Raw genomic sequence first — 24,198 nt, forward strand, 5'->3', positions numbered from 1 at the left:
CTCTAATTTTAACTCCAAATGTGTATGTATACTTAAAAAAATAAAAATTTCCATTAAAGATAAAGATTGTGTATGAATAATTATATTTTACAAAAGATGGAAATAACACACTAGGTCATAGATCTCTCACTTTATTCCATGCTATTCTATGTCAAAAAGTTCAATTAAACTCACCCTTGAATTGAATTTGATTGAAGAATTAAAATATTTTTTATTCAAATAAAAGAGAACGCTTTTGTTGGATTTCCCTTGAATTAAAGAAAGTTCACTCGAAAAGAAAGATGAGAAAAATAAATAATTGAGAAGCAATTTTTCTATAAAATCAATTTTTTTTTAACTACTCTAAATATCTACAACATATTCCCAAATGAATGGAAAAAAAAATTAAAAAATTGACAAATGCCTTTCCAACCCATGAAAACTGATTCTAAGCTAAGACCAAAACAAAACAAAACTAAATGAACGATAAACAAGTAATCAAGGTCCCATTTGATAATCATTTTGTTTTTTATTTTTGTTTTTTAAAATTAAGCTTATGGACACTACTTTCATCTCCAGATTTCTTCCTTTGTTATCTACTTTTCACCAATGGTATAAAAAACCAAGCCAAATTTTTAAAACTAAATAAAATAGTTTTCAAAAAGTTGTTTTTATTTTTGAAATTTGGCTAATAATTCAACTATTGTACTTGAGAGAGATACAAATCATGGTAAAAAAATATAGATGAAGTGGACTTAAATTTAAAAAACAAAAACTAAAAACCAAATGATTACCAAACGAGACCCAAATTATCTATAACTAACCAAGTCCCGGTTTGGTAGCCATTTGGTTTTTTATCTTTTGTTTTTAATTTTTAAAAATAAGTTTATAAACACCAATTACACTAATAAATTTCTTACTTTGTTATCCATTTTTTACCAATATTTTCAAAAACTAAATTAAGTTTTGAAAACCAGAAAACATAGTTTTTTTTGGAAACTTGTTTTTGGAATAGGTTTAATTTATAAAAATCAAATGGTTAACAAACGGGACCCAACAAATTAAAACGGACTCTGAGCTAGGACTAAAACAAAACTAGGCTACAAACGAATGATAGACAAGCAAGCAAATCACCTCTAACTAATATTTTCTAAATAAAAATGTCTTGATAACCGCCGAGCTTTCTCAACGTCGTTTCGTCGTCACATATTATGTTATCTTTAGATAACCTGCAAGCCAAGAAAGAAATTGTGAATCATCAACAAAAGAATGTGAAGAAGATGAAAGATGTAAAGATTACCACTAAATTTCATGGTTGTTCTTACAGTATCCATCTAACGAAATTCATCATGGTACGGATAATAATCCATCTCATCTTCACTAAAAACAGAGCTGTAGAACACAAATGGGTTGTCGATCATGTCGTTCAAAGTCAGGAGTCCATCATTATCACTATCTGCCTGCAATTCATGACATCAATAATCCGTTCAAGGCCTTCAAAATGATTGAAATCATTCATCGCGTGATCCTAAGAATCTAGAATGTGTGAAGATTAATAGAAGATGATAATCCTATCGAGCCTTCCATGGATATATTTCCCGATCCCTCGTTAAGTTACGCCGGTGATATATCTCGATTGGTTGAATGTAAATTAAGAACACCTTACATTGAAGCATTACTAGAAACCAAACTTTTGTCATGTACAATTTCCATCCATCCCAAACTATGCAATCTAGTAAAAGATCAACTCATTCACACGATGACACAAGTCCAATAACAAGTTGAGAGTAATCCAGCAGAATTCTTTCTTATTCCCAAAAATATAAACACTCTTTCGGTGGAAAACAGCGCAATCATAGAAAATTTTGTGAATTGTTTAACCCTTATGGACTGTAAGACATTTAAGACACAACAATGAAAGCAGCAGCCATGTTTTATCAACCAAAAGTACCAGAGAGATGATGTATTCTGCTTGTTGTTTTGCATAGTAAGCCTCTGGTGGATGGATTTTTCCAATTATAGGCAACAGTTCTGTTGTTGAAAGGTATCTGTAATGAAGCAGAACAATATAATGTTTAGAGAATGAATCATTTACAGTAAAAAGGCATACATGGGAACAATGTTTTACTTTTACCCATCAGAGTTTTTGTCAAGATTGGAGAACATCTTTTTTGCCCGTGCCTCCAGTTCATCGTCATCCCAATTCAATGAACTGTAATCTTCATCGACTCTTCTTACTAAGTCAAAAATTCTAGGGAAAAACTCACTGAAGTTGAGCTTTCCATCTTTGTCGTTATCTCTTTCCCTGATAGATAAGATTATAAAGTGGTGAGCAGAATGATCTAGTAAGTTATAAGACTATCAATTCTAAGTTGAAATACAACATAAGGTTTTGAGACCGAGAAGATTGGAACAAGCATTAGAATCTTGTACATTTAAGGCCTTTTTTGCTGTTTTTTCTTCACATAACACCTTCCTTATGTTTAATTTAACCATCTTGGTAATAAGCTTTTTTTTAGTTGAATTACACAACAGTTGAGTACAAATACAAACTGCACAAAGCCAAATTCAAGCATGAACCAAAGGCTTTTGAAACTGCACAAAGCCATAAAGGTATCTATCTACCTTACTACATCTGCACATAACCATAGAAGCAGCTTTGGGCTCTTGCTGTCAGCAGGATGCAAGAAGCTGAAAACAAGTAGATCACAGAATGGTATAAGTATCGACAATCGAGTAATGGAAATTGACAAAAGATGAACTCTTTATCTTAGCATTGTCAAACGATGAGTGAGGTTAGGACAAAAGAGAGATGGTGAAACATTTGAAGCTTACTCATTAAATTCATTTATGTCCAAAACCCCATCCCCATCTGCATCTGATGCATTGAAGTGCTCCTCATTCCACCAGCCAATATCGTAGCCGAAAGAGTCATTACCTGATGAACAGTTTGGAAACTATCAGAAGAATATGTAACATAAACAACACCGCTGGAATCTTTAGAAACTTTCTACGAGAAGAAGCCATTTAGGGGTGTTTACAAAACCAAGCCTATAATAAGCATGGATTGCTTGTTCTAAACTACGAAATTGTTATATTCTTATAGTCAACATAATCAAAGTAACGAAAGTTTAAGCTTATGAATCCTATCTTTATCTTATATGGTAAAGTTTTAGACGTCATAAACTCACAAATCAAATACAGGGTATGCACTTTATGAACCCACATCAAAATACTATAACTTAAGTCATCAACTCATCAATCAAACAAATTTTATTACATTTTCTCAAAAAATACCAACCATATGAAACACACAAACCATAAACTACACGATCTCAGGTTTAAGCTATTTCTTTGTAAAATACTACACAAACTCAAATGTATCAACTCCAAACTTCATAAACTGTCTTAGCCAAAAGTTCCTTTAGGAGTTACGTAAGAGAGCTCATAAATTATGTCATAAAAGCATATATACAAAGAATAACTATATTTCTCTTAGCCAAAAAGGTAATTTCCTGCTTCAAAAACTGGTGAAGTAAATCATTAATATCATTGTCAACCTGCACATAACTCAACAGATTACTTGCCCACGATCAAAAGATCAGACGATGCCAATTACTTGAGCTAAGCTCACTTTGGCCACTACCCACTTGATGTTGAACTAAAAGAAATCATAAATGCCATTGGGAAACAAACATATCATATCAGATAGAATAGTATAAAGTACAAAAGATACTAAAATACAAACTCATTAAACAAGAACGCATTAATTTGCAGAGGTCCCCTAAGTCAAAGTGAAATCAAATTGACAAGTGGGTAGAAAGAAGAAAATGATTTACCGGCAGCTAGAACCCAAGTGGGGGGTTCGTACTCGGCAAAGGAAACAAACCCATCACGATTGTCATCATGAGATTGAAATTCCTTTTCAGTCCGATGCAGAGCTTCGTTCATGGCCTGCTGCAAGTTCCAGCGAGTCAATTCCTCCGCAGAAACAAACCCATCAGAAGGATCGACATCGATTTTGGGGAAAAGCCAGAACAATCTTTCGGTGACGTTGAACCTGTCCTCGTCGTTAATGAACTCTTCCCACTCGGGATGGGAATCGGCGGCGGCGGAATGTTGGAGGGAATGCTTCTGCCATTCGTCGTCCTCGCGGCGGAGCTGGATGTCGGCGATGAGAGGGTCAAAGGGGATGTAGTGGTCGTGTTGCTGGCGGTGGAGGAGGGGATTGAAGGTGAAATTGGAGCGGAGGCGGAGGCGGCGGTGGCGGAGGCGGAGGCGTCTTGTTGGGGTGTGAGAGATTAGGATTAGAAGAAGGGAAAAGATTGATATGTAGATTAAAATTGCGAGTTTCCCCATTTTTGGGAAAATTCAGAGTTTGGAGTTTGATCAACGAAGGTTATGGGATGAGTGTGATTTTGATAATAGTTTTGAGTTTGAATTTAATTAAAGATAAGAAGAGATTATTAACTTAAAATCATTTGATCAGTTAATCTAAAACCATAATGGGAGATGATAAACCAGGAATTATCACTATGAGCCTATTTTTATTTATTTATTATCATTATTATTTTGTTAAATTACAAATTTAGTTCACAACTCTATTTTTCACATTTTCACATCATCCAAAATTGACATTTCTCTATCACACCCATAATAAACATGTTAACTTATTTAAGATTTTTAAAACGGGACTTTGATTCGAAAATTGACATTTCTATTATATTTTTAATTTTTTTTAAAATTTTTTAAAATTGTCATCGATATCAACGTTTCTAAAAAATTAAGATCTCAACATTTTCACGAGATCGATATTTTAGACTATTAATCATTAAATTAAGTTTATTTATTTTTCTAATTACTAAAAATAATCTATTTTTCCACTCTCGAGAGTGTTTGAAGTGAGATTGAGCAAGTAGTTGTAGTCCAACTCTTATTCCTCTTTTCGTCATTTTTTATTATTATAATTATTGATTTGTTCTCGTTTATTTTCGTCGTTTTCTTCTTCTTAATTATAGTTAACATTAAAACTATATATCTTTTTAAAATAACTATTAAAACTATATATTACGATAAGCAACACCATTTAAAAACGAATAATTTAAAATAAATGTTTTAGTGAAAATAACTATTCAATTAGAAATTTTCCAAATTAATTAATTAATTTTTTTAAAAAATAAGTAAACAAAAGTGATTTTTTTTTAAGAATACAATCGTGGTGAAATTTTCGGGAGAATTTTCACCTTAATCTTAAAGAGTAAAATATTCGTCATTGCTTTTAAAATTATTTTATTTTGTCAACTTCAACATGACTCAACTAGTATAAGATTATACTCTCGACTATAATCTCTCTTTCTCTAATCATTGTGAAACTTTGGCCATTTTTTTTATACACTTTTAAGTTTAACTTTTATTTGGTCTCTAAATTTTTAAACTTCTTTACTTTTACCTTTGAGTATATAAGACTTGTTTTTAGTCCTTAGTGTTAATCTTCAATTGATTAGTTTAAAATAACTCTGGTATGGAATTTTCAATTAGTTTTACTAATATTAGAAAATTAATAAAAATCAATTCAATTGTTTTAAATTAATTAAATAAAAAATTAACACAAAATGCTACCATCAAACACATTATTATAAATTTAAAGATAAAAGTATAAAATGTCCAAATTAGATACAGAAATATAATGTTTTGAAACTTTAGGAACTTAATTGGAGGTAAAAATGTAACATTTACAAATCTAAAAACCAAACAAATTTTTAAAAAGAAAAAAAACAATACCCTCTTAAAATCTATATTATCCAATACGAAAATCCCGATTATTCCTAAACAAAACCCAATCATCTTGATTTTCTACCACAATTTCTCTTAATTGATTTTTATTTTTATTTTTTTTTGCTAAAAAATAAAACATTACCCATTTTTTGTAATCTCGTTTTTATGAATTTGGCAAGATTAATTCACATCACGAACGCCACAATGAGTAGAATTTGGATTTGGGTTTGGTCCTCTCTCGTTTTCTGCTATGCAACTGCTTTACAGTTCCCCATTTCCCCGCTTTCATCACCATTCGCAGTTATTTGGTTTACAAATAAAGAAATCAAGAGAAACCCATCAAATTCCATTTTCCCCACTTCCTTTCTGCTGCTTCTTTCATGGATTTCTTGTTCATCTGGTCATAAAGATTTGCAGATTCTGTGTCTTTTTGAGACCGATAAAAGGTTTCTCTGAAGTTCCTGTCTTTCTCAGCTGTCTTATTTACCGTAAGTAGTTGTTGCGCATGGGACCTAAGACCCCATCAGAGTCCCTTTTTTGAAAGTTTAGTACAACCCATCATCGTTGCTTATTATTTCTCCACCTACCTTGTGAAATTCTACTAAATCAGGGCCCCATTTCAATCCTATCTTTGTTATTTTGCATTTGAATCCCTCCCTTTTCTTATTTGAATTCGTCCTACTTTTAGGAATCAACTTGCTTCATTTTTTCTTCAACTTTCTCTGGGTATGTTTCTAAGGCTGATAGGAAGTAGAAAAACTAAGTGAAAGTTTTGATCCTCACCCATTTAGGGTCTCTTTGTAATTCTGCGACTAGATTTGGCCTTTTTGATTTTTAATTGTTTGTGGCTGTGGATTATGGTGGTGAAAACTGTGCAGGGTTGGTAATAATTCAGCATTTTCGTGTAACATGTGTTTACTATAATTGATATTTGAAAAGTAAGGAGGGAGGACTTTGAGGGTTTTTTCATCAATCAATGGGTTGAAAAACCAGGCGCCTCTCTCTATCGTTTCTGATTATTCTTCATTGATGGAGTTGTTAGGGTAGTTTTACTTGGCTCTTCTTTTAATTCGAAAGTTGTAAAAGCACATGGGTTTCATTTTCCTTTTCTTTTTGATACCTAGAATCTATGCTCTGAAGGATTGAAACTTTTCATCTCAACTTTGCATCTTTTTCTCTTTCTACTGATTCCAAATCTTATCTCACAATGAAATATAAGTAAAGATTTTACTATCTGAGCAGTAGAAGAAGACAGAGCATAAGGAGGTAGTTGGCTTTTGGCTGCTGTTGTTTTAGGTTCATAGAAGTAGAAATCATTTTTGTAGAGGTGTGAATTTTATGGTTTGGACTGGTATAAGCTGTTCTTGTCAATGGTACGATGATAATTGAGTTTTTGTTTGCTCGTTAGTTTAGTATTGGAATTGGTAACGTAGGTATTCTTCTATCCTGCGAGGAATTATGGATTCATCTTTGTTTGGTATTTGTTGTCCTTTTCAGATTTCACCATCAGGGGATGAAATTCTCATTCGCATTGATTTGCCCTCCCATTATATCTTTTGCTTTCTTTTGAAAATTGATGTGTTCTCTCCCTTTACAATGGATTTTCAGAATTTTCTCATGCAGGCAGTCATTCTCCAGTTAACTCTGATGTTCTTTTTATTCATTGATAGGTCATCTTCACCTGAATCTAACTTTTGAGCTGTGGAGCAAATCGCTTTGGAAATCTTCACATGTTTTATCTGAGTTCCATCATTATTATTATAGGTGAATCCGGATTCAACTGAACAGCATTTTATTTATCCATTTTTAAAGCCCTATTTCCTAAAGCATTCTCTCTTGCCATGGATTTTAGATCATAGAAGACCTTCATAGATTTGCTTGTTCTTTCTTTTGAAAAATAAACACAAGGCTAGATGACAGTGGATGAAAAGAGTAAGAGCTCGATTTGGAGTCGAGAACAAGACAAAGCATTTGAGAATGCTCTAGCTACTTATCCAGAGGATGCTTCAGATCGTTGGGAGAAAATTGTGGCTGCCATACCTGGAAAAACTCTGAAAGAGATTAAAGATCATTACGAGCTGTTGGTTGATGATGTTAATCAAATTGAATCTGGATTCGTTCCTTTGCCCTCCTATAGTTTTTCTTCTTATGGGTCTACAAGTCATGCTAGTGAAGAGGGAACTGGAAAGAAGGGAGACTACCATGGGATTGACAATAGTGAATCTCATAACGGAAGTAAAGCTTCAAGATCAGACCAAGAGCGTAGAAAGGGAACCGCATGGACAGAGGATGAGCACAGGTAAACTTGTGATCTTTGAGTGTATTTTCTAACCCCTATTGACAAATGGATTTTCTCTAGTGTCTAAGGCGAGGTAAGTAAACTTTTTCTTAATTAATGATAAAAAATAGTCATCGTTTTGGTTTTATACATAGCATGCCTGAATATGCTGTTAATTCAGCTCTCTCATTCTTCATTATCCTATATGTGTTGATGTAATCTCAAATCATGAATCACCATTTATTGCTTCCATTTATTCTTTTTACATACCTTTTGTAAAGTTAGTCAACAATTTTGGTAAATCTGTACTCTGCTCTGAGTTGTGACTGGCTTTCCTTTTATGGGTGCACATTAGCTTTTTGTCATCAGAACTGATTAATAGCTATAATCTTAATCTCTCTGTAGTCAACAAATGAGAACTGTTTCCCTCTTTGGACATTGTTATAGTGCTTACTGACATCATTATGGGAATCCATTGTGTCTGATGTTTAGGAGGTCATATTCTCTTTTACCATTAAATAGAGGTGACAATTCTGGTTTGTAACCTCTTATTATCATATTTCAGTTTCAAAGACATGAATTTCTGCTCAAATGTTGAGTTACTCTCCTGTTCTATTACATTTTTTACAATTACTTATTGCATTAAAATAATCATTTTAATGTCTTGCTGATTGTTACCCTTTTTTTGATATGGCAATATTAGAGTTATGGTTTCTTATTAAAAAGAAAAAAAAACTGAACAATTCTTTGTTGATAAAGGTAGTCGTTTAAGCGATGAATATGGTTAATATAGGTATGTGCTCAATAAAAGGACAATCACACGACTGATTTTTAACATTCTATTACTGTGTTGATTTATTTTTTCTGACAGAGAAAATTTTCTGATGAACAAATCTTTACTAGCTGCAAATAGGCCATGTAATATGTATTGGAAAAAGATATGCTAAGCTCATTGAAACCACAATGGAAATGGGGAAGAGAGAAGTTTCCATCTCTTTCCTCAATTCTACTTAAAAAAGAAAAAGGAAAAAAAAAAAGCCTGAAACCCGCCTGACCCTATACATTTGGGTGTCAAGAAAACTTTTATGATATTAAATCTTAGGTAGGTGGCCAACATGAATTGAACCCATGACCTTTTAGTCTTTTATCAAGGTCATGCCGTCCTATTTACCACTAGGCTAAACTATGATGGTTTCTCTTTCCTCAATTCTCATCCTAAGTTTGACATTCCTTGAATTGGATCAGTGGTACAATTGTGTCCTTGAGTTCAAAGATGAGATACAATAACTGGTCAGATTAATAGCTGCCATCAAGGATTTTTTTTTTAATTATATATATTTTTTTAAAATTTAAAATTTTTATTTTTAATTTTTTTTTTTAAAAAAATCGTTTTAGACGCATCACAAGTGGTTCCGAGATACCTTTTCAGCCTTTGATCATCAACCTTTTGGTTATCTGTATGAAACAGAGTTTTATTAGAAGAGGTTTATTAGAATAACATTGGACTGATGGTGTGATTCTAAGCTGGAAAACTGATATCTACTCGATGCATGCACAAGGGCAATTGTGGTGATATCTTAATCATGAGTTGTAGGGAGGGACTTATGTCATCACAACTAGAGGCTACAGAAAGTGTTTGATCCGAAGTTGGTATTGAAGATTATAATTGACGTGTTATACTCTTGGATATGATATTTTAGCAGCATTTCGAGAAACTCCTTAATTGAGAGTTTCACTCGAGGAAGCAGGGGGGTTGTAGTTGCTGAATCTTCTACCATCTCATCATGATACTTCATTTGCTTGTGTTATTTTGCTTCATCGGAGGCCCTTTCTTTAGCTTGCCTCCTTTTATGGGCTCTTTTCTCATATGCTCTTGAATTCTTTTATTTTTTTCTCAATTAAAGTTCGATTTTTCATTTCCTATTGAGCTTTATACCTTCAAGGATGGATATGTCATATACATTTGTTTTTCTTCCCTATTAGAACCTGGAGATAGTCCATGTATGGTTTGCTGGAGTACAAGATGGGCCAAAGTAGTGTTGCTAGAGTAAATATCACATGCATAACATGTTTTTTGTTGGGATGAGGAGATGCGCCTCAAGAATGGGGAACATGAATCACAAGTCACTTAGTTTAGACTTTTCTTGTTTTTTTAGATACTAATACAAAGTTGTTAGACTACAGTGAGATAGAATTGTGCAGACCTCCACCCCAAGAAATTCTATAGCATTCATTCATAAAGGGAATATAATTACAAAAGTACCAGAAAAATAATCTTTCTTAAGGTGACAATTTTATGTGCCCTTATATAAAGGTTGAAAACACTCTTATTCCATTTTAGCCAAACATTGCAGTTTGCAGTTTGCACAAGATGTTAGGCTTATGTTTGTTCAATAGCTTATCGTGTGCATGTATGTCTGTTAGGCTTATGTTTGTTCGATTGTTTTCTCACAATTGGTATATTTGCATGGTTTATGATATACTGTTCTTACCATAAATCTCATGATTAACTATAATTACCAGTACATAAATTCATTTTGGGATCATACCAAGGCTTTACCTTTAGCATTTATTGCCAAGCAGGCTATTTCTTCTTGGTTTGGACAAATATGGAAAAGGAGATTGGCGAAGTATCTCCCGAAACTTTGTGGTGACGAGGACACCCACTCAAGTGGCAAGCCATGCACAAAAGTACTTCATTCGTCTGAACTCAATGAACAAAGATAGAAGGCGGTCGAGCATCCATGATATCACCAGTGTTGATAATGGAGATTTATCCGCACCTCAAGGTCCAATTACTGGTGAAGCAAATAGTTGTGGAGGAGGATCTACCAACAAATCAACCAAACAGCCTTCTCGACCACCTACTGGATCATCAGGTGTCGGGATATACAGTGCTCCAACCGTAGGGCAGCCAGTAGGATGGCCCTTTGTTTCGGCCATTGGCACTCCAGTTAATACTCCTCCACCAGCACATGTGGCATATGCGGTGAGCTCACTGGTTACTAAACCACCAGTAAATATGAGCCCCATAACATATTAAATCTCTCAAGCATCTGGTGAAAGGTAATGTTCTGTTTTGGCATAGTTTGTCTGAAGAGTGGTGTTATGCTATTGTTTGGTCTCACAGGACATTTGCTAAAGAATATACAACTTATTATGATGATGATGCTCTGTTGAGTTCAATTGGTTGGATGCTTTAATTCTTTAATTGAGGTCATAAGGATTACAAAATTTGTGAAGGGTTCCCCGGGGGGTGGGGAAACGAAGGAAATGGGAAAGAGAGCATCGCCTTTCCCTTCTGTCTGTTTGTAATTACTTGTTATGATGAAGTTCAGTTGTTCTTAAGAAAAGCACCTTCATGAATGATGTATGGGATTCTTAACCTTTTTCAATATTGCTTCTGGTTTCTTCTACATATTAGTTCAATGTTGTTCTTTTCCAACACATTTAAACTTTAAAGTTTGATTTGATTTTTCCTTTGAAATATTTTTTCAACAATTTTAAGTTTCAATGAATGGTTACCGGTAAAATTGAGAAAGTGTCGTTAGGAACTGTCTATTTGTAGGGTAGGGTGTCCTTGAAAATGCCTTAAAGCTTGAATTGTGAATCCAGCTATGTTGGGGAAAAAGTAGAAGAATTTGAGATGGTAAAGGTGAGCATATGTATGATCTCAAAAAAGAGGGAGGAATTAAAAAACAACCAAATTGAAATAATGACTTTTTACATGTGATATGTTTCTTTATATTTGCTTTTGCTCATTTTAATCTTGGTGGAAAAAAGTGCTTGGTGACATCTTAAAGCTAACCATTTTCCTTTTTCTTTCCTTGGTTTATCTGTTTGTAATCTCTCTCAGAGATTTTACTACATATGAAAACTAGTAATGATATTGCATACGTCTCTTAACCCGTCTTTACTCTTAATTTGCTTGTTTGATCGTAATGATCGGTTAATGATTTGAAACTTATGTCCCTCGATCCTTCTGCCTCTACATTATATGCAGTTCTAGGCATTGGAAGAGATGGTTCAAACCAGAGTGGTGAAACAGATGCAAAAGCATCTCCAGCCACCCCTGTTTTATCTACTTCATTGCCATAGAATCAGACCGCGAGCAGTTCAATTCCGCTTCTTTCGAGTGGCGACACTCGCAGAAGTTCATTTCATGACCCTCAATTTCAACAATGTAGCAATATCATTGCTCACAGATTACCTAATGGAGTTGATACAGACAAAAGATGACATTCTAGGGGTGCTTGTTCTTCGTAGTAGTCTACTGACAAAGCTTTCTTTGATATTCTTGTTTATGGAAAAATTTGCAAAGGATAGGTTGTACTTGTAGATATATCCATTTCAATTACCAAATTTCAGTCTCAATTGTAATCAATACCGTAACTTCATTCTATGGTGAAAATTAATTAGTTATCAAACGAGGATTAAATATTTTAATTTGGCTTCAATATGTGTTAACCTTAAATTCTAGTGAAGGAAATGGGCACACTTAAAAGTTAAAAAGGATTAAATTTTAAGTAATTTTAAATGGTAGTAATTCGATTTAATATTTTAATATTCTAATATTATAGAGATCAACTTGGAAATATGCTTAGCTTAGAGATCAAATTTGTAATTTATTTAAAAAATATTTAATTTTGCATAATGATATAATAAATTATTGGATTTCTAATCTCAAACATCAACTAATAAAATCTTGTGAGGTTGAAATGCCATTTCTAATAAATAGACTATGGTTAAAATATCGATATACTTCGACTTTTATTCTATTTTTATTTTTATAATGTCAACTTTAGTTTATATACTTTCAATAAATCTTAAACACTTTAGGATAATTATTTTAAATGATAAAATTTACAAAAATATTTTTAAATATAACAAAATATTATTGTCTATTAGTGTCTATCACTATATCTACTGTCTATTAGGGATAAATTAGTGATATTTTATTAAATTTATAAATAAGTTGACTCCTTTTTTTTTTTTCATATTTGAAAATAACCCTAAAATTGTACTAAGAAAACCCCCAAAATTAAATCCATATAGTTAGTTTATTGTTGATCTCCAAAAAGAAAGTTTCTATTAGCATTCTTTTGTGATGATATATTGGGTGCTATAATTGTATGAAAATTATCATTATTATTTAACTAAATTCGATTAAAAAAAAAAAAATCTTTGACTCAGTAAAGTTAAGATTTATTGACAGTATATCAACTTTAAAATTAGATAATTAAAAACATATCAATTCAAATAGTATGAACCTTAAGAGCAAACGTTTAAAATGTGATGAAAATATCAAAGTGATAAAAAAAATTCGATGGATATTTCTAGAAAATTTATAAAAACAAAAAAATTCAAAAAATAAATTTAAATTAGTAAATAAATATTTTATATCTTTTTAACCATTCAAGATGTCTATTATTTATCTTATATTTACATTAGTGACATTTTGCTACTTGTTTTTTTATATTTCACAAAATTTTCTACGATACAATGAAAAAATTGATTCACCTCTCGTGTAAATGTCGAACCTATGAAAATGTAGAAATATTAATAGAAATATTGACAGACATAAATTAATATTAAAATGATTTTAAACCTAAAATAATAAAACGATAGATGTAAGACATGGCGTAACTGGTGATGAAATATCAAATTTGCCATTCATAGTTGGATTGGAATGGGAAGAATGGGAAGTAAAACTATTCCTCTGCTCAAAGGAGCTTCATCATTCCCATTGTTTAAGCACCAATTCTTCATTTACTTCTGGTTTTTCAATAATTTTTAATTTTTTGAGTCAAGAGGCATCAATTATCATTGGTCGATCAATATAAAAGTATGTAATGAACCAACAATACAGGTGTATTTGTAAAGATATTCATTCTTTTTCGTAAGAGGTTAAAATTCTTACCCTTCATATTCCTAACTTCTCACGATTTTAGATATATACCCTGCATATCCTACATATCATTGAACTCAACAATACAAAAATAATCGATAAAATTTGTAATTTGCTTTATTGACAAATGAACCAAGGAGAACCAAATTCTTGATAATGGATCAAAAGCTTACATATTTTCCTTCTCAGGGTCCATTATAAGAAAATTCTTGTGAGATTAAGGCAGTTAGTTCGAGCAGGCAGATAGCTTAACACTATACAATAACTTCTCCATTCTTATAGCCTTAAAGCTGTTGCACAAGGTCTTAAGCTAACCAATTTAAGAACTCTTGGATGCATGATGATTTCCCGGTCCTTGGGTTTGGTTGGTCTGTAGCAGCCATGATGGTAAAAGAGATGGGATGATGAATGCCAATATCAAGCAGAATATAACCAAGCCTCCAACCCCCCAAGCTTTGTGTGGGATACCGATTAGTAGTTCGTCACAAGCTGCAACAAAGCCAGAAAGTATCATACTAACGAATGAGACGTTAGGCAAGCAAACGACATTATGACTGACATACCAAAGGAGCAAAAAGTAACAGGTTTGGATGTTAACAATGAAACAACATTTAAGTACACACCCCTGTCATTATCATTATAGAGCGAGACATTGTTCGACAGCAACAAATGAAATTCTATACAACTCCTCTTCTTTTTGGTACATGTTTTACCTAGGTAAGAATAACTACAGAGTTCTTTTTCTCAAGCTGGTTTTACCAGGAGCTCTCTTCAGCAATAAGGAGATTAGATATTTGATGATCAAGTCATGGGAAACAACCGTTTCCTTCTTAAATCATGTATAGAATCAATTTTTTTGCGGTTCAGTTGCTAATTCGAGTTATTCTTTCCACTCTCGTGTCAGGACAATTCATCATACCATTTTTTGAATTGACACCAGAAGCATTACTAGCTAATGCCCAGGAATTCATCATACCAACAATAGTTCGATTAGAAAATTTTAGTTGGTCTAAAGTTTTAAAAATGGAACAAAAAGAATTAAAAAAAAAAAAACTACAATTATTTAACAAGTCAATCAGAATAACAATGATTTGAAACTAGAACATATATGAAGCCTGGCCACATAGTGGTGGATCCACAAATTTTATTGACAGTGGACTTTATATAATTTAGTAAAAATAAATGTAATGAGTAAGGGTTGGACCTGAGTCTATGGGGTTAGCTAGCGGTTTTGATACTATGCCAATTATATATATACACGCATTATATAAAGAGCATATAATTGAGAGGGGGCTGTCCATAACAAATCTGCCCCTATGGCCACATGATAGTGGGAAAAAAATATGAGATACCTATATTGAAGATGATCGACTCCCTTTCCTGTACCGATGGTATGGCAACAACTCCCTCGGATTTCACAGTTACCAATACATGCGTATCAACCTGTATCAGGACTGTAAGTTTGAAAATTTAACGATTTTATCAATCAAAGTCTACAATCGTTTCCCTAAATTAGAGGAGAAGGCAACCTGATCTCCCAACAAGTTCATGCCTTCTGTTTTAAAAAGAAGCTTTTCAGTATCGAGTAGCTTTCTGCTCTGCTTCTCAACAAGGCTTGTTAAGTCTCTCTTTAGCTCTAATGAGAAGCTGGCAGGTATCTGTTGTTTTCCTTGAATGAGACACTTAGGAGAGTTTTAAAAAATCAACTTTCAGAGGACAGAAAAAACATACAGAGCCAGGATATGATATCTTCACTTCATACCACATATCAGGTTTGAGTCCTTGAAGATGGTATAGGCGAGAACCCAATTGTAATGGTAATGTTTCCCTCCACAGCTCCTCTCCGACATTTAGAATTTTACTCTCAACCCTAGAAAATCATATACAAGCCAATACAATAACTAAAATGAAAGGACATGTATGTTTGAATATGTAACTAATGACCTGTTTGGGAGTGATTCTAAAAATTACTAAAACTACTTTTGTCATTTTTAAAATGAACAATGAATTGATTATGAATGATTAAAAATGTGTTTGAAAGTGATTTTAAATATGACAAAAATAATTTTATCCGTTTCAAAATCACACCCAAACATATGCTAAGAAAGGAAGAGAGTTTTGGTAATGCTCACATACTACTAAGGCAGAAAGTCGGCCATTTCATAATGAAGACGAGTACGTGAAAGATAACAAATAGATAGCACTGGAGTGAATGAGGCATTTGGTTAATACGCCACTAACTTCGACTTCCGTAGCCTGCTACAGTACAACTTTCTGTTTATACGGGTTGGTGAAGGAGAATCAGATCATTTACAGTTTAGCCACAAACAAAACATAATTGGATACTCTTAAGGCACTTCCAATATGGATCCTTCCCAACATCAATCCTGTTAATGTGCTGATTCTATTTATTAGGATATACTTTCCTTTTTATGTTAATTCTGTGTATAATTATCCATTTATTATCGTTGTAATCAACACAATATACGAAATACAATAAATATTGATATGGTATCAGAGCCATACACATTTAGGGTCTAGCTCTGGCTGTCTGCTGTCCAAATCAGTACCGCCGTCGACCAGTTCCCCTGTCGATTAGATCCACGCCGCTGCCATTTAAATCAGTCCTGACCAGTTCAAGCCGTCGACCAGATCCACGCCACTGCCTTCCAAATCAGTCTCGTCTGACGTCGATCCGGCGGAGTAGTACTGTCCGTTTGCAGATCCGTTCACCACTGGTCACGACCGTTTAGATCTGCCCAGATCAGATCTCGTCCAGATCTGAAAGATCAGTTCACGCCCGTTCACGCTAGATCTGAAAGTTCCGTGCCGCCGCTCAGATCTGCCCGTTTGTAGATCAAAACAGATCTGTTCGCCGCCGCCCTGAGTAATGCAGATCCGTCCGTTCGTCCGTTTGCAGATCAGTCAACCAAGCGCCGCCGCCCAGATCTCTGTTTCCTGTACAAGCCTCTTTCAGACCCACCCATGTTGAAGAAACTCCCTCCTCCTTGGTAAGAGTGAGCCAATATTAATTTTTTTTTACACAAAATTTGAATCGAATTCAAAACGAGAGAAGAAAAGTCTAACCCACGGTAGTAAAATAAAATACCAAAAGTATCTTCAGCCCACAAGGATAATCAGTCGATTAATTACGATTGATCAGATTATCCATCAACCGACCCGATATTCACACTCACGCTCGATACCCATCCTCTTCTTATGACTTATTCTTCATCAAATAGTGCACGATAACCATTTATCATTTCTATATCGTAAACACTAATACCCGTTTTTATTGTTTCTATATGGTTTACGCTCTATATCTGGTTCTATATAGTAAACACTAATATTTGTTTTTGTTTTAATAATGCTTATTTAATAATGTACTTGTATGTCAATTATCTATCTTAAGAACTTTATAAAAAAAACTTTAACATCAATACATCTATTATTGATACATTTGAATTAAGATAGACGGAGATAGAACATTATCTCTATCTATCTGAGATAGACAATGATAGGTAAACACTAATATTTGTTTCTACAGTTTCGATGTCGTTTGCACTCTATATTTTTATATTTGTTTAGTCAAGTGGATGTGTTATCGAGATAGTATACTATCTCTGTCTATCTCAGATAGACGGTGATAGACTTCAATGATAAACACTAATATCTACTCTATATTTCTATATTTATTTAGTTGAATGGATCTATTATTGATAACTTTAAATTGAGGACAAAATGGTTGCAATTAGGTCCTTTTATTTAATTTAATAAAAGCACCTAATTGCAACCATTTTGAAACTACAAGAGGGTAATTGATAAAAATGAAAGTTCAGGGGTGTGATTGTAACCAATTTCCTATTTTAGGGGTGATTTTTACAATTTTCCTTTAATTTCTGTCTTTTGTCCCATGAAGTTACTTCACGAGACAAACAAACTGACAACATTATGAAAAAATAAACACGTCTCGTGAAGATGAATAGTTTGTCCCGTGAAGTTAATTCATGAGACATCCCGTGAAGTAACTTTATGAGACAAACTTACAACATTATGAAAATAAATAAATACATCTCGTGAAGATGAATAGATTGTCCCATGAAGTTACTTCATGAGACGTCCCGTGAAATAACTTCACGATACAAACTTACAATATTATGAAAAAATAAAATACGTCTCGTGAAGATGAATAGGTTGTCCTGTGAAGTTACTTCACGAGACAAACTTATAACTTTATGAGACAAACGAAGTTTGTCGTTTATAATGTTGTAAGTTTGTCTTGTGAAGTTAGTTCATGAGACAAAAGACTTACTTAGGAACTCAATGTTGTGAGACAAACGACTACTTTTCAACATAAAAAAATAATAATAATAAAAGACCACTTTTCAACATACTTACCTCTTTTGGAACTTCCAAGTGAAGATCAATCAAAGATAGAATTTTATCTATGTCTATCCTTAATAAACAAAGATAAGTGTTTATCTCTGTCTATCACATATAGTTCTATCTTTGTCTATTACAGATAGACAAAGATATGCACCTATATTTGTCTATCTAAGATAGACAGAGATAAAGTACTATCTCTGTCTATTTGAGATAGACAAGTAATAAAGTAATAATAGTATACATCATCAATCATTTACGTACTTTCAGTTGAATAAGATGTTGATCGTGTTCAAAATTTTAAGAATATGATGTTCCAACCATATAAGCTATTATAAATCGAGTGAAGATCAATTAGGGATAAAGTTTTATCTTTCTCTATCCTTGATAGACAAGGATAGACGTTTATCTCTATCTATTTGAGATAGACAGAGATAGAGCTTTATCTCTATCTATATCGACCCATTTCGATCTAATCCTCCCTAAGATGAACAACAGTACTAATTTCGAATTTTCGACCAAATGGCTTCCAAAATAGCTTCACAGTGTTGTATACAACAACTTGTTGGAATTGTAGAGGAAAAATTCAATAACTGGATTTATGAGCTGGGGCATACAAGAACAGTTGTTGTTCTCTGAGTTTTTTTTTAAATGTATATTTTTTTTCAGAATAAAACATTAGAGTGAAGAGAATACTGTGAAATTCGAAGAAGAGGGATTGTTCTTCACTCGGTAACAAAATGTGTGACATTACAAGGCAACGAAAGAAGGAGAAGAAGAATTATACTTGTGTAAGAATTGTAAAAGTAAATCTTAAGGATTGAACTTGAAGCTTGGATTAAATAATAAAAATTTGATTGAATATTGGAGCATGTGGCCAACCATTAACCAAAGTCATGATGCATGGGAAATGGCTAGAAGGACATAAGGACTATATTGTATGCTGGTCGTAGTTGGCCAAGTTGGTTAGGAATGGAAGCCAGAAGCGACCATACGTTAAGCTTGTAAGGACGCATGTGTGGGATGGCACGAAATGCGTGAGCAAGCAGCAAGAAAGACCATCGGGGGATGGGACAGATGCAAGCAAGAATGCACGCAGTTGGAGTGATGCGCGCGGACGATCGTGTAGCTACATACAGCGCTAGACGATAACGCTAAACGATGAAGCTCGAATGCACTAGACGATAAGCGTAAACGCTAGACAATGCATTAGACGTGGGCGTTGGGCGAAAGCTACACGATGGCGCTACATGATAGGCGAAGCACTAGACAATGGAGCGTTGCACGACAGACACGGGTGCTAGATGATAGGTGTCAGCGTTACGTGATGAGCGAAAGCTACGCAATAGCGAGATTGTTAGCAACGAGAGATTGCTAAGCGATGAAGCTATGAGATGGGGCGTAAGTACTATGCGATAGACGCAGGCGCTGTGTGATGGGTAATGCGTTAGACGATAAGCGACAGCGAGAGGGCTGGATGTTAGGCGACAATGAGAGATTAACTAAACGATAGAGCTAGGCGATGAGCGGAAAAGCTGCACAATGAGCTAGACTATGGTGGGCCAAGCCATGGTGGACGCATGGTGAAGGTTCTATGCGTTGCAAAGGCTTGCGGTACATAAGGCTGGACAGGTTAGATTGCGTTAGTCTTGGGCAAGAGACTAAGGACGTTGGTAAGCAACAAGGACGTACTAGCGTTAGTTATGAGGTATGCTTTAATAAGAGGCTAGGCGATAATAAAACAAACCATGAGGCGTTGAGCTGAAATCTAGCTTGACTCAAGGGTTGGTATGCGTTGGTGATATGCTATGCACTAAAGACACTCGAGGGCCTGTGAGTGCATAGGATCAGGCTGGAGCAAGCGGTATGCATTGGAAGATTATGATGGTCATAGGCCTAGTAGAGTGCATATGCCGAGAGTAAGCCATACGAAAGAAGAAAGTTATGCGGCCAAGAAAGGACTTGCGATGTCTTGAGAGTTAGTACGGCGTAGGTGATGCGTTGGTAAGAGACCTATGGGATGATAAGGGTTAAAGCCGTGCGGCCAAGCAAGCATGCGACTAAGTTGAGAGGTGATGCGTTGATGAAGTAGAACTTGGAGGACAAGTTAGACAGGGAGCTGCCTAAAAGAATTCTTACAGGAGGAACTGTGAGTGGTTATTCCGTTGTTTGTATAATTGATTTCTATATATATACATATGAATGATATATATATATATATATGTTATATTTAAAATGTTGGCATGATTAGAAAATGTATTTTGTCTGGATTTGTTGTTGTTGTGTTGTTATTATAATGGATGAGTAGTTGTATTGGGAATTGGATTTGTACTCGGGATATTGTTAACATGCTTTGTGGTCGCTTGGCTGGGATTATCAGCGTACCCAACATGTTTAACAGGAAATGCAGACATGTGCACATTTGACGGGTTATATGGTGCTGAGATTGATTCCATATCGGTCATTACGGGTTATTCGTGGAGAATACCTGGGGGTTGGGATTACATGATCATGCCAGGAATATCCAGCTGATAGGCTGGGGAGGTTACATTTATTATTATATGATTTACGTTTGTTTCTGGAATTGTATTTCCCAAAAATGAATTTCTAAAGTTAAAGTTTGATTCCTTATAAAGGCACCACTCACTGGGCTTATAGCTCACATTTTCCATGTTTTGTTTTCTTTCTCCTCCCCAGGTTGCGGAAGTAGATCAGTTGGAAAAACCACCAGAGGTTTGAATTAATTTTATCTCACAAGGCGGGACTTGGATCATGTTAATTGGAAATCTTTAGGATAGTTAGGTAAAGCACATAAAACAATATGTTTAATTATTTATATTCATTATCAAGTTATAATAACCTAGCTTTCAAGTTGATAAGGTCGGGCAGTTGATGTCACAAAAAGGTGATGTTAGCTGGCTTCACATCCTCTTCCAATTTGGGTGATAAGGCTCGGGAGGGGGTGTGATACAATATTAATCCTTCCCAACATCAATCCAAAATGAAACGTGCTCAACAAATATAACTGGCGTACGAATGTACTACAGATTGAGAGGTTTGTGATACATTTTTCCCAAAATATGTTTATAGACGCATTTGTTTGATTAACCACGCCTACAAAATGTTTCATCAAATGACAAATTTACACTTAATAATTTCAATTTTTTATTTAAAATACTATGATTGCTCGACTACTAGTATTTGGTAAGCGGCGGTGGAATTTGATGGTTGATATTTGCTGTTACCCATGGTTGTCAACTACCATGGAAAAATGAAGGTAACATGATGATATTTTGGTAATTTACTTGCATCATAAAAATTTACAAGATATGCTCAATTGAACACTTATAAACATTTTTCTTATAATTAGAATTCAAAAAGTATCTACATCAATTGAAAGGTAATTCATCAATGATAATGTAAAAAGTGAGTTCAATTGATTACTTTTGTTGTTGTTTACCTGCTTTCCATAATTGTGATGAGATGTAAAGTCTATTTTGAAATTTGAAATCAAATTGTGTAATCTAATTGAGGAATGAAGTGTGCTCGATTTGATTGTAGTTGAAAATTATGTGGGATCCACTACTTTTACCGTTACCGTTAGAGACATTGTAATTGTAACAGTATTAAAATTATGAATTTATTACATTTATTGTTACTTTTACTATTAATGTTAGGGTCAAGCAGTAACACTAACGATAACGATAAAAGTAAAATGTGACAGAATCATAATTCTGGATAAACACAATCGAAAGCAATCCAATTATGTTTGCGATTCAAGCCTAATACGATTAATTCATCAATGAAATCACATTTTGATTACTCCAATTTTCATTACAGTTTGGTAAACATTGCCTTATTTCTCAAATTTATAATAAATCGTTTTGTGTGGTGCTCAAACATTACCAACCTTACGAAAACAATTCTCTTTTCAAAATTAAACAATTGAAAAGGCAATTCAAACACAACCTAAGTAATTTACAACTAGGACTTCTTGTAGATTTGATAAAATAAGTTTAAAAGATTAGGCACATAACCCAAACTTCTTACTTTTGCAAAAATGGCAAAAAAAGCTCAACTCACGTAATACACTTGATACCCTTGATACACTTGACACACTACTGATATACATTTGATATACTTGATATTTTTAATATATTTGTTACACTACTAGTATATGCCTAATATACCGATACACTATCGATAAACACTTGATACACTTGATACACTCAATATACTATTGATACACGGCTGAAAATGACTAGTTATTTAAGTGTTTTTAAAAAAATCACAAAAATGCTCTTTTTTAAAAAAAAAAAAAAAAAAAAAACTTTTTTCTCTAGTTATTCCAAACACATTCAAATTGTCAAATCAAGTGTTAATGAGTTTTAGGTTGAACCTCCACAGCCTATTGTACATTTATACTTAAAAATGAAGGAAACATCATTTAAAAAGGAAAAAAACTACACAAGACATAAGAAAAAATGAAACAAATATAAAAATTAAAGTGAACTAATATTGCTGCAAACAAAAATTACAAAAAGTATATAAATCAAACGAAAAAAATATACAACTGATATACTTTAAATATGATATGTTAGTTGACTGATATACCAGAAAAATATAGGTTTGTTAAAAGGGCAAAATTGGAATACGAAATGAAAATTTAAATTTGAAAATTTTGACATATCTACAACTTTCCATATGTTGAAGATACGCCTCTAATTATACATTTTGGAATTGACACCCACCGCAAATTTCCTTATAACTATCACTTAATTCCACTCAAGATCACTTGAACAAAATCATTCTTCTATCAAAATCCTATCAAAGTAAAAATAAATGTTACTCCACAATTTTATTTATTATTTTTAAAAATAGAGGTATTTGAGAAGATGAAAACCAATTAGAATACAATTTTATTGCCATTTTTTATATCAATTCCTATGCTTAAAGATGTAAGAATGATGAAAATATTAAAACATGTAACAATGTTAAAGTAAGAGGTTCTGATCCCCTATCCCATATTGTAAATATATATATATATATATTAAAAATATAATTATAATAAAGAGTCTAAATTGATTTTTTTTAGACACTAAAAAAATTGATTTTAGATATGCAATCAAAGTATCAACTTTGTCAAAGTAACTCAGTGGTATTGACATATGCTCTGATTCAAAAGGTCGAAGATTCAATCCCCCACCCTCGTAATCATTGTACTAAAAAAGTATCAACTTTACAATAGGTTCTAATTAATTTACAATAAGCATCGTTCTATTGATGCGATGACAATGATTGTTTCAATCTTTACACGAGTTGTTAAGTATGCAATGAGTTTGTTTTTATTCTATCGCTAAAATAAATGATGGTGGATGTAATGGTAATCACAATTGTAAGCAAAACAACCTATGTGATGAGATTTCGATTTCCAATAAATAAAAGTAGGGTTGAGAAAAATATTCACTAACAATTCCTAAGTAATTGCATAAATCACGCGTTCAAGCAAATCACACAAAAGATATCTTTATTTTTAAAGGTAATCTCTTCTTGTTTTATGAGGTCTAAATTTTTTACTCTTTTAAGCACAGATTCATTCTATTTAGAATAATCTTTCGACTTAATCAAATAGTTTATAAAGTATACATAAAACAAGTTGAAACAATGATTAAGCTTTACTTGGTTCATGTTAGTTGCAATATTTCTCAACCCATTAAGAAATTAGTTGCTCATGGTAGAAGGTGAAGAGATGGATATGTATGCCTTCATATTAATGAAATAAGTTTCTCAACATTTTACACAATATATATGACAACAAAGAAAAATAGATAGAGATAGATATCAAGCCGTGGTATGCAATTCCTTTCTCCCTTTG

At 33.4% G+C, this 24,198-nt stretch overlaps 3 protein-coding genes across 25 annotated transcripts; 1 reads left to right on the forward strand and 2 right to left on the reverse strand.

Annotated features, from left to right (window-relative positions):
* Positions 1-284: 284 nt before the first annotated feature.
* LOC120081575 (calumenin-B-like) lies at positions 285-4,459 on the reverse strand. Of its 2 annotated transcripts, none has more exons than XM_039036582.1 (7): positions 3,819-4,459; positions 2,815-2,917; positions 2,605-2,670; positions 2,114-2,284; positions 1,931-2,027; positions 1,280-1,439; positions 285-1,208 (listed from the first exon to the last, which is right to left on the reverse strand). In XM_039036582.1, the coding sequence occupies exons 1-6, from the start codon at positions 4,336-4,338 to the stop codon at positions 1,314-1,316; spliced, it is 1,083 nt and encodes a 360-aa protein (XP_038892510.1). In that variant the 5' UTR covers positions 4,339-4,459; the 3' UTR covers positions 285-1,208; positions 1,280-1,313. The 2 variants fall into 2 exon arrangements, with proteins under 2 accessions (XP_038892510.1, XP_038892509.1); XM_039036581.1 differs by having other exon boundaries at positions 1,305-1,439; positions 3,819-4,458.
* Positions 4,460-5,953: 1,494 nt separating this feature from the next.
* LOC120081576 (transcription factor SRM1-like) lies at positions 5,954-12,472 on the forward strand. Of its 11 annotated transcripts, none has more exons than XM_039036583.1 (5): positions 5,954-6,242; positions 7,425-7,518; positions 7,607-8,053; positions 10,616-11,098; positions 12,036-12,472. In XM_039036583.1, exons 3-4 carry the CDS (start codon positions 7,668-7,670, stop codon positions 11,073-11,075), a joined length of 846 nt encoding a protein of 281 aa, XP_038892511.1. In that variant the 5' UTR covers positions 5,954-6,242; positions 7,425-7,518; positions 7,607-7,667; the 3' UTR covers positions 11,076-11,098; positions 12,036-12,472. The 11 variants fall into 11 exon arrangements, with proteins under 11 accessions (XP_038892511.1, XP_038892518.1, XP_038892515.1 ...); XM_039036590.1 differs by having other exon boundaries at positions 7,663-8,053; XM_039036587.1 differs by having other exon boundaries at positions 5,954-6,200.
* Positions 12,473-14,032: 1,560 nt separating this feature from the next.
* LOC120081684 lies at positions 14,033-17,214 on the reverse strand. 12 transcript variants are annotated; one of them, XM_039036765.1, is made up of 6 exons: positions 16,467-17,203; positions 16,077-16,199; positions 15,703-15,810; positions 15,470-15,609; positions 15,293-15,383; positions 14,033-14,429 (listed from the first exon to the last, which is right to left on the reverse strand). In XM_039036765.1, the coding sequence occupies exons 3-6, from the start codon at positions 15,788-15,790 to the stop codon at positions 14,260-14,262; spliced, it is 489 nt and encodes a 162-aa protein (XP_038892693.1). In that variant the 5' UTR covers positions 15,791-15,810; positions 16,077-16,199; positions 16,467-17,203; the 3' UTR covers positions 14,033-14,259. The 12 variants fall into 12 exon arrangements, 11 of the variants coding, with proteins under 11 accessions (XP_038892693.1, XP_038892692.1, XP_038892688.1 ...); XM_039036764.1 differs by having other exon boundaries at positions 16,077-16,196; positions 16,467-17,191; XM_039036760.1 differs by having other exon boundaries at positions 15,470-15,598; positions 15,672-15,810; positions 16,073-16,199; positions 16,467-17,189.
* Between the last annotated feature and the right edge of the window lie 6,984 nt (positions 17,215-24,198).

This window comes from Benincasa hispida, chromosome 7 (assembly GCF_009727055.1).
Source record: "Benincasa hispida cultivar B227 chromosome 7, ASM972705v1, whole genome shotgun sequence".
In the NCBI taxonomy this organism is placed as follows: Eukaryota; Viridiplantae; Streptophyta; class Magnoliopsida; order Cucurbitales; family Cucurbitaceae; genus Benincasa; species Benincasa hispida.